A 12,727-nucleotide genomic window follows, 5' to 3' on the forward strand; every position below is an offset into this window, starting at 1 on the left:
AATCAAGATAGAAGGCCAAATAAGGATTTTCCCAGACAAATGAAGTCTAAAAGAATATTACCTCCAGCAAACCAGCTCTGTAAGAGATGCTAAAGGAAAGGAAGGAAAAGAGAGATAGGACACAGGTACAAAAAATCGGCAATGAATAAGTACCTATCAATAATAACCTTAAATGTAAATGGATTAAATGCTCCAATCAAAAGACACAGAATAGCTGAATGGATGAGAAAGCATGACCCACACATATGCTGCCTACAAGAGACCCACCTCAAGACAGAAGACCTACACAGACTGAGAGTGAAGGGCTGGAAACACATTTTCCAAGCAAATGGACAGGAAAAAAAAAAAAAGCAGGGGTAGCAATATTCATATCAGACAAAACAGACTTCAAGAAAAGGGCCATAAAGAGAGACCCAGATGGTCACTTCATAATACTCAAAGGAAGAATCCACCAAGAAGACATAAACATTGTAAATATATTTGCTCTCAACATAGGAGCATTCAAATACATCAGGAAAATCTTGGAGGACTTCAGGAAAGATATTGACAGCAACACAATTATAGTAGGGGATTTTGATACCCCACTGTCCAAGATGGACAGATCTTCCAAACAAAATATCAACAAAGATATTGTGGCATTGAACAACGCCCTATATGAAATGGACTCAACTGATATATATAGAGCCTTTCATCCCAAAGAAGCAAAATACACATTCTTTTCAAATGTACATGGAACATTTTCAAAGATAGATCACATGATAGGACACAAAAGAACCCTCAACATGTAAAAGAAAACTGAAGTCATATCAAGCATTTTCTGTGACTGTAAGGGACTGAAACTAGAAACAAATATCAAGGAAAAAACCCCAAAACACTAAAAAACATGGAGATTGAACGGCATGCTATTATTACACAATGAATGGGTGAAAAATTAGAATAGGAAAGAAATCAAAAAGTTTCTGGAAACAAACAAAAATGAACTCACAACAACCCAAAACCTATGGGACACAGCAAAGGCAGTCCTGAGAGGGAAATTCAGAGATACAGGCCTACCTATAAAGAATAGAGACATCTCAAACAACCTAACAATACACCTACAAGAACTTGAGGAACAACAACAAAGACAACCCAGAGCAAGTAGAAGGACGAAATAACCAGGTTCAGAGCAGAATTAAATGACATAGAGACTAAAAGCACAATTGTAAGGATCAACAAATCCAGGAGATGGTTCTTTGAAAAGATATACAAAATCGACAAGCCCTTAAGCGGGTTCATCAAGGAAAAAAGAGAGGACCCAAATAAACACAGTCAGAAATGAAAGAGGAGAGACTACAACTGATACCACCAAAATACAAAGAATTGTAAGAAATTACTATGAAGAACTATATGCCAAGAAATGTGAAAACCTAGATGAAAGGGACAAATTTCTCGAAAAATATAACCTTCCAAAACTCAATGAAGAAGAACCAGAAAGCCTGAACAGACCAATAACGCCTGATGAAATTGAAACAGTCATCAAAAAGCTTCCGACACACAAAAGCCCTGGACCAGATGGTTTCACAGGAGAATTCTACAGAGCATTTAAGGGAGAACTACCCCCCATCCTCCACAGATTATTTCAAAAAATTCAAGAAGATGGAAGACTCCCAAACTCGTTTTATGAAGCCAGCATCATCCTAACCCCAAAACCAGATAAAGACACAACAAAGAGAGAATACTTCAGGCCAAGATCGCTGATGAACATAGACACTAAAATCCTCAACAAAATATTGGCAAACTGCATCCAGCAATATATTCAAAAGATCATACACCATGACCAAGTGGGATTCATCCCAGGGATGCAAGGATGGTACAATATTTGCAAATCAATAAAGACAACACACCACATAAACAAAAGCAAGGACAAACACCACATGATCAAATCAATAGATGCAGAAAAAGCATTTGATAAGGTAGAGCACCCATTTATGATAAAAACACTCAACAAAGTGGGAATAGAGAGAATATTCCTCACCATAATAAAGGCCATATATGAGACGTACACCCAACATCATACTCAATGGATAAAAACGTAGAGCTTACCCACTAAGATCAGGAACAAGACAAGGATGCCCTCTCTCACCACTCCTATTCAACATAGTATTGGAAGTCCTAGCCACAGCAGTATGACAAGAAAATGAAATAAAAGGCATCCAAATTGGAAAGGAGAAAATGAAACTGTCACTGTTTGCAGATGACATGAGGGTGTACATGGAAAATCCTATAGACTCCACCAAAAAACTACTCGACCTAATAAATGAATTTGGCAAAACAGCTGGATACAAAGTCAATACTCAGAAATCAAAGGCATTCCTGTATAATAACAATGAAACAGCAGAAACAGAAATCAGGAAAAAAAATCCCATTTGATATAGCAACAAGAAAAATCAAGTACCTAGGAATCAACCTAACCAAGGAGGTAAAAGACCTGTACTCAGAAAACTACACAACACTGAAGAAAGAACTTAAGGAAGACACAAACAAATGGAAGCATGTACCATGCTCATGGATTGGAAGAATTAACATCATCAAAATGGCCATACTACTCAAAGTGATGTATAGATTCAATGCAATCCCTATTAGAGTACCAATGACATATTTCACTCCCAACATAGGGAGTTGTATATTTCACAGATATACAAACACATAGTTGTGTTGTATATTTCACAGATATACAACAAACATTTCAGAAATTCATATGGAACCATAAATGACCCCAAATAGCTGCAGCAATTTTGAGCAAGAAGAACAAAGCAGGTGGGATCACAATACCTGATATCAAACTGTACTACAAGGCCATTGTAATCAAAACAGCCTGGTACTGGCATAAAAACAGGCACATAGACCAATGGAACAGAACAGAGAGCCCAGAAATAAACTCAAGTCTATACGGTCAATTAATATTTGACCAAGGAGACAGGAGCATAAAATGGAGCAAAAACAGCCTCTTCAACACATGGTCTTGGGAGATCTGGACAGCTACGTGCAAAAAAATGAAACTCGATCACCAACTTACGCCATGTAGAAAAATAAATTCAAAGTGGATAAAAGACTTAAATATAAGTTGTAAAACCATAAAAGTCCTCGAGGAAAACATTGGTAGGAAAATCTCAGACATTCCAAACAACAACATCCTCACAGACACGTCCCCTAAAGCAAGGGACATAAAGGAAAGAATAAACAAATGGGACCTCATCAAGACAGAAAGGTTCTGCATGGCAAAAGAAAACAGCATTAAAATGAAAAGAGAACCAACAGTATGGGAAAACCTATTTGCCAATGATACCTCAGACAAGGGCCTGATCTCCAAAATATATAAAGAACTCACACGACTCCACTCCAGGAAGACAAACAACCCAATTAAAGAATGGGCAAAGGACTTGAATGGACACTTCTCCAAGGAAGACATACAGAGGGCCCAGAGACATATGAAAAGAGGCTCAGCCTCAGTAGCCATCAGAGAGATGCAAATTAAAACCACAATGAGGTATCATCTCACACCAGTCAGGGTGGCCAACATAAACAAATCCACAAACAAATGTTGGAGAGGATATGGAGAAAAGGGTAGTATAGTATATACTGGTATATTTTTGGTGGGAATGCAGACTGTTGTGGCCACTGTGGAAAACAGTATGGAGTTTCCTCAGAAAACCTAAAATGGAACTTCCCTTTGACCCAGCAATTCCGCTACTGGGAGTATACACTAAGAACCCTGAAACACCAATCCAAAAGAACCTATGCAACCCAATGTTCGTAGAAGCACAATTTACAATAGGCAAGTACTGGAAGCAACCTAAGTGCCCATGAGCAAATGAGTGGATCCAAAAACGATGGTACATTTACACAATGGAATTCTACTCAGCAGAGAGAAAGAAGGAGCTTCTACCCTTTGCAACATCATGGATGGAACTGGAGACCATTATGCTAAGTGAAATAAGCCACGTGGTGAGGGACAAATACCACATGATCCCACCTTTAACTGGAACATAATCAACAAAAGAAAAGGGCAAACAAGATATAACTAGAGATATTGAAGTTAAGAACAATCTAACGATAGCCAGAGGGGAGTGGGCAGGGGATAATGGGGAGAGGGGTTTACAGGAGCTACTATAAAGGACAGATTGACAAAATCAAGGGGGAGGGTGGAGGCGGGGGATGGAGGTGGGTTTGTCTGGGGGGGGTGGGGGGATGTGGAGAAAATGCAGACAAGTGTAATTGAGTAACAATAAAGTATTTTTTTAAAAGAATAATTTATAGGTAATCAACACGAGAGTGGATGGACCTGAGAATCAAATCAGTGATTTGGAATATAAGAAATTAAAAGAGAGGGAGAACCAAGATGGCGGCGTAGGTAGACACACTGCGCCTCCTTGCACAACCAGAACTGACAGAGAATCCAACGGCAAGGGGGTCCGACACCAAGGAAATAAAAAATAAACATTCATCCAGACTGGTAGGAGGGGCAGAGACAGGCAGCCGGGACAGAGAGGACTCGCGTAGCTGTGGCAGAACCGAGACGGGCGGAGGTGGGACGAACGGCGCAGGCAGTCCGAGCACTAGCAGACCATGCGGCCATACATTCGAGCACAGATAAACCGAGAGGGCCAGACTCAAGAGTGGTGGAGAACGGGGCAGGCAGAGCAGCGGGTAGCAACCGGCGGCCCCAAATGCGCGCACAGGTAAACTGGACAAACGGGGAGCGAAATCAGACCACACAACCCAGGGCTCCAGTGCTGGGAAATAAAACCTCAAACCTCTGATTGAAAACACCCCTGGGGGTTGGGGCAGGAGCAGGAGAGACTCCCAGCCTCTCAGGAGAGGTGGTTGGAGAGATCCACAGGGGCCTAGTGCGTGCACAGGCCCACCCACTCAGGAACCAGGACCAGAGGGGCCCAGTTTGATTGTGGTTATTGGAGTGAAAGATTGAAATCTGGAGGAGAGTGAAGCGGGCGCCACTGCTCCCTCTCGGCCCCTCCCCCACATACAATGTCACAGAGCGGGGACCAGTGTTACCCCGCCCTGGGAAACACCTAAGGCTCCACCCCTTAAAGTAACACGTACCAAGACGACCAAAAAGAAAAAAAAAAAAAGGCCCAAATGACATAACACTTCAAAGCTCCAGAAAAAATACAACTAAGCGAGCAAGAGATAGCCAACCTATCGGATGCACAGTTCAAAACACTGGTTATCAAGACGCTCACAGACTTGGTTGAATCTATTCGAAAATCAGATGAAAAAATGAAGCCTATGCTAAGAGAAACAAAGGAAAATGTACAGGGAACCAATAGTGATGAGAAGGAAACTGGGACTCAAATCAATGGTGTGGACCAGAAGGAAGAAACAAACATCCAACCAGAAAAGAATGAAGAAACAAGAACTTGGAAAAATGAGGAGAGGCTTAGGAACCTCCCAGACGCCTTGAAACGTACCAACATCCGAATTATAGGGGTGCCAGAAGGAGAAGAGGAAGAGCAACAAATTGAAAACTTATTTGAACGAATAATGAAGGAGAACTTCCCCAGTCTTGCAAAGGAAATAGACTTCCAGGAAGTCCAGGAAGCTCAGAGAGTCCCAAAGAACCTGGACCCAAGGAGGAACACACCAAGGCACATCATCATTTCATTACCCAAGATAAAAAAGGAGAGAATCTTAGAAGCAGCAAGAGAAAAGGACACAGTTACCTACAAAGGACTTCCCCTAAGACTGTCAGCTGATTTCTCCAAAGAGACCTTACAGGCAAGAAGGGACTGGCAAGAAGTATTCCAAGTCATGAAAGGCAAGGACCTACATCCAAGATTACTGTATCCAGCAAATCTTATCATTTAGAATGGAAGGGAAGATAAAGTGCTTCTCAGATAAGGTCAAGTTAAAGGAGTTCATCATCACCAAGCCCTTATTATATGAAATGTTAAAGGGAGTTACCTAAGAAAAAGAAGATAAAAAAATAGGAACAGTAAAATTGACAGCAAACTCACAGTTATTAACGATCGCACCTAAAAGAAAAACAAGAGCAAACTAGGCAAACAACTAGAACAGGAACAGAACCGTAGAGAAGGAGATCACATGGAGGGTTGTCAATAAGGGAGTGGGAGGGGCAGACGGGGGGAAAGGTACAGGGAATAAGTAGCATAAATGATAGGTGGAAAATAGACAGGGGGAGGGTAAGAATAGTGTAGGAAATGTAGAAGCCAAAGAACTTATAAGTATGACCCCTGGACATGAACTATAGGGGGGGAATGTGGGAGGGAGGGCGTGGTCAGGATGGAGTGGAGTGGGGGAGGGGGGGGAATGGGACAACTGTAATAGCATAATCAATAAATATATTTAAAAAAGAAAAAGAAAAAGGAGTTTTCCAGACCAAAACAAAAAACAAAACGCTAAAGTAGTTCATCACCACCAAAGCAGTATTACATGAAATGTTGAAAGGTCTTCTTTAAGAAGTAGAAAATAATGCACCCCAATGTACACAGCAGCACAATTTACAATAGCCAAGTGAGGGGAGTAACTTAAGTACCCATCAGTACACGAGTGGATCAAAAACTACGGTACATTTACACAATGGAATTCTACACAACAGTAAGAAAGGAGGAGCTCCTACCCTTTGCGACAGCAGGGATGGAACTGGAGACCATTATGCTAAGTGAAATAAGCCAGGTGGTGAGGGACAAATACCATATGATCTCACCTTTAACTAGAACATAATCAACAGAAGAAAAAAGCAAACAAAATATAACCGGAGACACTGAAGTTAAGAACAATCTAACAATAGCCAGAAGGGAGTGGGGAGGGGATACTGGCGAGAGAGGTTTACAGAAGCATAGTAGCTCCTTTTATAGTAATAAAGACACATGGACAAAATCAAGGGGGAGGGTGGAGGTGGGGGAGGGAGGTGGGGTTGGCTGGGGTGGGGTCAAGGGATGGGGAGAAAATGCAGACAAGTGTAACTGAGTAACAATAAAAATTAAAAAAAAATTTTGTTCTGTAACACCGAATACTTCAAAAAAGGAGATACCATATTTTGCTGTGCAAAATGCGCACCATTTTGGGGTTTTTTTTTTGGCCCAAGTTTTGTGGAAAGAATAAGGATGCACATCACACATGGGCATAATAATCCTGTGTATAATGCGCACAAAATGTGGGTGTGTATTACACATGGCAGAATACCGTAATACACTAGTAATAATTGTTGTTTAGTATTTATTCATCCCATTCTGCTGAATTATTTATAATAGGTCTGAAGTATGCTAATATGCAAAGCTATCTCTTTTAATCTTTTCTAGTCTCACAATTACCATGGTAATTTAGGCTCTGAAAACTATAAATAGAAACAGGCTAATAACTAGGTTTCCCTGCCTGTATCAGCTCCACACTCCAACAAAATAATCCATGATGGTCAGAATAGTATTTCTAAAATACTACTCTGACTTTGTAACTCATTACTTTAAACTGCCTCCAGATAAAATTTAAAATTGACATTCAAGGTCCTCTTCTCTGTATTTTGCTGTTAACATACCTGACACTCCTCAACCCTTCTTCTCTACCAAACTCATCCTTCTTTGAACATATTTTAGCCTTCTATGGATCACTTTTTATACCAGTCCCCTAAATTAAACTTATCTAGCTTATAAAAGTCAGTTAAAATTCCACCTATCTCAGATAACCTCAGCTAGTTACTTCCCTCTCATATGAAAATTTAAGCTTACTACAGTTGACCCTTGAATAATATGGAAGGGAGGGCAGGGTCCAGGGGCACCTACCCCTGGCACAATTGAAATATCTGTGTATAACTTGACTCCCCCCAAATTTAACTACTAATACAGCCTACTAATGACCGGATGCTTTACTGATAACATAAGTAGTTGATTAGCACATATTTTATATGATATGTTTTATATATTATATTCTTATAATAAAGAATTTTTGTTATTATCTTAACATTTTCTTTAGATTTACGTTTCAGTAAATACTTACTATATTTATTAAAAAATAATCTGTATATAAGTGGATCCACGCAGTTCAAATCCGTGGTGTTCAAGGGTCAACAGTGTACATACCTCACATTTGCAAATTACCTTTATTCCCTTATAGATCCAGCCCAAGACTTGTTTTTGCAAATAAAGTTTTGCTGCCTCATAGTCATGCCCATTGTTTATGTACGTCTAAGGGTGTTTTTGAGTTAGAATGCAGAGTTGAGTAACTCATACCAGAGATCACATGTTGTACAAAGTCTGAAATATTTACTACCTGTCATTCTACAGAAAAAGTGTGCAGGCCCTGCCTTAGACTCTTAATATTGTTTACCTTTTTATCACAGATTAAACCATTGCACATTGAAGAAAGGGATGGTACTTTGCATCTGTTTATTTATACACTTAATACATGTTATTCAGTACTTAATGATATATTGTTGTTCTGAAAAATCAGATAGGAGAAAGCACTAACACTTCAAAAACTTATGAGGGCAACCTTGTTAAGTAATGATTAAAAATAAAATCCATTAGCCATAATAATTCAAATCAGCGTATTAAGTACTATAAAGCACAATGAACTTTGTTGGAAAAAAACACTTCTCATTCAAATAGGGAACTGTGCCCTGGCTAGTGGTGGCTCAGAGGGTTGAGCACCAGCCTGCAAATAGAAAGGCCACTGGTTCGATTTGCAGTCAGGGCAGATGTCTGGATCGCAGGCCAGGTCTTTAGCCGGGGGAATACGAAAGGCAACTAATCAATGTTTCTCTCCCTCTCTTTCTCCCTCCCTTCCCCTCTATCTAGAAATGAATAAATCAAAAACAAAAACCAAAACCAACAACAACAACAAAAGAAACTTAAAAGAAAAGTAGGGAACTGCTTAACGGCAAATGACACCTTCTATTTGCCTATACATTTTGAATTTGCTTAACAATTCTAAACAATTCATTGATTATTTCCTCATGTAGGTTATAGGCTCCCCAAATTTTTAATTGTGGTAAAATACACATCACATAAAGTAGGGGAGCATATAGTTTTGCAGCACCTAGCTAAGTACCTGGCAAAGAATAAATATTTGTTGAATATCAATAAATATTTTTTGAATAACTTACAATAAATATTTGTCCAGAATTCAACTTAAAGTATCCCTGTTTTACATATTTTTAAAAAACAGCATAAAAGAAAAAGGTAAATTGCTTAAGGCCCTATGATTAGAGGTAAACAAAGGCAGGACCTTGGACTCCAATCTTAAAATTCAGTAGTCTGGTATTCCTTCCACTTAATCAAGTATTTTATATTTTGAATACTTCAGTATATTTAAAAGTCAAAGGTATTGATAAATACAGATATAAATGTATTAATTCAGCTATACTAACTGTCTTTCGGAGGTGAGGCAGAGAAACAAGATAAACAGGTGTACAAGATATTTGACAGTCCTTTTTTTGATTCCTGTAACTTAACAAATTTAATATTCTGCTAAAAAAATTTGTTGGAGTTTATTTCTATAGCAGTATTTTTTTTTAATCCTCACCTGAGGACATTTTTCCATTGCTTCTAGAAAGAGAGAAAGGGAGAGAGAGAAACACTGGTCAGTTGCCTCCCAAATGCACCCAGATGGGGGATCATATGCACCAGGATAGGGGACCAAACCCACAACCTAGGTATGTGCCTTGACTGGGAATTGAACCCACAACCTTTTGGTTACAGGATGATAATCCAACCAACCTGAGCCACAATTGGCCAGGGAAGCAGACTTATTGTTTTGTTTTGTTTTTTAAGATTTGTATTTATTTTTAGAGATGGGGGAAAGGAAGGAGAAAGAGAGGGAAACATCAATCTGTGAGAGAAACATTGATTGGTTGCCTCTGGCATGACCCTACCAGGGGACCTGGCCTGCAACCCAGGCATGTGCCCTGACTGAACCAGGACCTTTTGGTTCGCAGGCTGGCACTCAATTCACTGAGCCACACCATCCAGGGCAGTTTTTAAAAATACAAATTTTGAGCCCTGGCCAGTGTGTTTCTGTTGGTTGGAGCATCATCACATCACAGGAAGGTAATGGATTTGATTGCCAGTCAGGGAACATGCCGAGGCTGCCATTTCAGTCCCTGGTTGTGGTTTATACAACAGGCAACCCATCAATGTTTCTCTCACACACTAATGTTTCTCTCCTTGTCTCTAAAATCAACGGGCATGTCCTCGGGTGAGGATTAAAAAAATAATATAATAAAAATAAAATACAAATTTTGAAGTACTCTAAATCTTGATCTGGGTGTTGGTTACATGAGTGTATAAACATGCAAAAATTCTAATAATATATTTATGATTCATTTATCTGTGTGTGTATGCCTCAATAATTAAAAAAAATAAATCTCTAGGTTGTTTTCTCCATCCAGAAGATTGTTAACCTCATACCAATACTAAGATTATATTCCCAGTGTTAACATGGGAAGACACTGAATCCATTTGTGTTGTCTGAATGTCCACCTGCCTCGCCAGTGTTATTCTTCATGTAATAAAATACAATAAAAGTGAGACTAGTTGGCTTCTGGCAAAAAAAATTAAAAGGCCACAACAATTTCTAAAACAGATGGTTTCATAATGTGATTAATTTTGCATATGCTATATATAATTTACTCCTGTATGCTAGCTAAAACTATTCAGAAAACACACAAACTCCAAACTGGTTTAAAAGGTAAGACATGAGCACCGGAACAAGTCTTCTGCAGTTTCAGGTATAGAACCTAATTTCGGAAGTTCTCAACTTTAGAAATTCTAGAAGTGGTAGTTGGGTGAGCTAGGCTGTATGTGACAGGCTCCTGCTGCATACCATGGAAGAGAGAAAGCAAAGCAGAACTAGGGGAAAAAGCATTCGTTACAAGAAATAGGAAATACTTACCAGTGCAAACAAGATTGCGGCATAAGCCATTTCGGAAATCATGAAAGACACGATTTCGATGTTCCTAGGAATAAAGCAATGCATTTGATTTGATTGGAGGTCATACACATAGCCCCAAATTCCCATTATTTCTTCTATACAAAATTTGTTTACACAAATGAGAGACAATACACAGATATTATAAAAATAGGTTAACCCCCCCCCCATAAATCGGTTACCCCTGGGAATTTTTAAGCAACTTAATACCTATCTGTGCATATCTATACGTAACATTTATTTTAACTCTTAAAGGCATTTATGGTTTTTTCCTGGAGTGAATTTTAAGTAACAATTTTCACTATGTTTTTGTATATGTACACTTTAAAAATGTTTCAAACAGCGGATGCCAAAAGTTTAGCTTGACCAAAACACCTATTTTACCTTTTTAGTAATTATACACAAAAGCTAAAAAAGAACACTTTCCAATTTAAAAACAAAAAATAAAAACATATACAATGACTCTAGAAGTGATCAATCTAGCATCTGGCAAAGTGGCTTAACTTTTCAGTGCAACATTCTTCCACTTTAAAATATTTTATCAGCTTAATACATTCATTTCCTGTGATAATGGTATCTGATCCATGACATTAAGCTTCTTTGAAAACCAAATGTGAGTTGACTAGTTTAAATTCTTAACCTGACAAGTCTACAGAGAAACTGCTTTCTCCTAGTGAAATTTCAGTTAGAGTTAGTACATACACAAAAAATGTCTTGTTATGGTTTTGATTTTATTTTTCGTTAAACCAAGTTCAGAAATTTAGAAATTCCATCCTCTTCTTCAGGCTAATATTACAGAGAAATCATTTGGTTGAGAAGGTACAAAGATACATTAAAAATACACAGCAGTGTTGTCCAATAAAACCTTTGCCATAATGGAAATGTTCTGTATTCTTATGTCCAAACCTGTAGCTGCTAGTGACATGTAATGTGGCACTTGAAATGTAGTTAATGTAACTGAGAACCTAAATTTTAAAATTTATTTAATTTTAACTCATTTAAATTGCCACGTGTGGCTGAAGATTATTTTATTAAATAGTGCAAATCTAGAGATTACCTGGGGAAAGAAGGGAATAAAGTCTTGCATTTGTATAATGCTCGAGGACTACAATTACTGCAAACAATGAGTTTACAAACATTTGTACATTGTCTCAATCTTCTTTATGTGATGAATATGTATTATTATCTTTATTTCATAGTCAGAACTGAACCTCTGAGAAGTTAAAATGAAGGGTTCCTCTGCCTACTAAGGAATAATTTCTTTAACTCAGGGCATCTGGAGGAGCATTAGAACAAAATCCGAAAACACTTAGAAGATTTTATAAAAACCTGTGCAAGTTCTAGTTTTACACTCACCTGCCTCATTTTAGCATGGATATAGAAGCAAGAATAACCCAGTTGAGAAATCTTCTTGGCTAGCAATTCAACTCGCTGAGAGGAGTTACAGAAAATGATCGACTGGTTTATCTGAAGCTGAGCACAAGGAGGAAATAAAACCCTTTATTTACTTTTGCACATCTTGAAAATACTGACTGGAAAACAAATGTTAAAACCATGGTCTATGACTTCAGAAGAATCTTATGATACAAGAAATGCAAAACTGTAAAAACTATTCATTAACTTAATAGCTGCAGAAAACAGTTTATAGGTTTTACTGACAAGTATATTTCATAAAGACACGTGATTGCTAGCAAGAGTAAAATACAGCCAATTATCATCATTTGTGATAGTTATATTCTATAAAGTTGCTGCAAACACTGAATTAGTGAATATAGAACCAATGCTC

The 12,727-nt window shown here is 38.4% G+C and overlaps 1 protein-coding gene across 5 annotated transcripts in view; it reads right to left on the minus strand.

The window, feature by feature from the left end:
- The window catches only part of DDX6 (DEAD-box helicase 6), a 46,839-nt gene that overhangs the window by 11,533 nt on the left and 22,579 nt on the right, over window positions 1-12,727 (minus strand). For all 5 annotated transcript variants that reach the window (XM_024570723.4, XM_053923927.1, XM_053923928.1 and 2 more), the window contains exons 10-11: window positions 12,298-12,414; window positions 10,906-10,969 (exon numbers count right to left, since the gene is read on the minus strand). In XM_024570723.4, the coding sequence (XP_024426491.1) occupies window positions 10,906-10,969; window positions 12,298-12,414 (181 nt within the window). The remainder of the gene's footprint in view (window positions 1-10,905; window positions 10,970-12,297; window positions 12,415-12,727) is intronic.

This window comes from Desmodus rotundus, chromosome 5 (assembly GCF_022682495.2).
Source record: "Desmodus rotundus isolate HL8 chromosome 5, HLdesRot8A.1, whole genome shotgun sequence".
Lineage (NCBI taxonomy): Eukaryota > Metazoa > Chordata > Mammalia > Chiroptera > Phyllostomidae > Desmodus > Desmodus rotundus.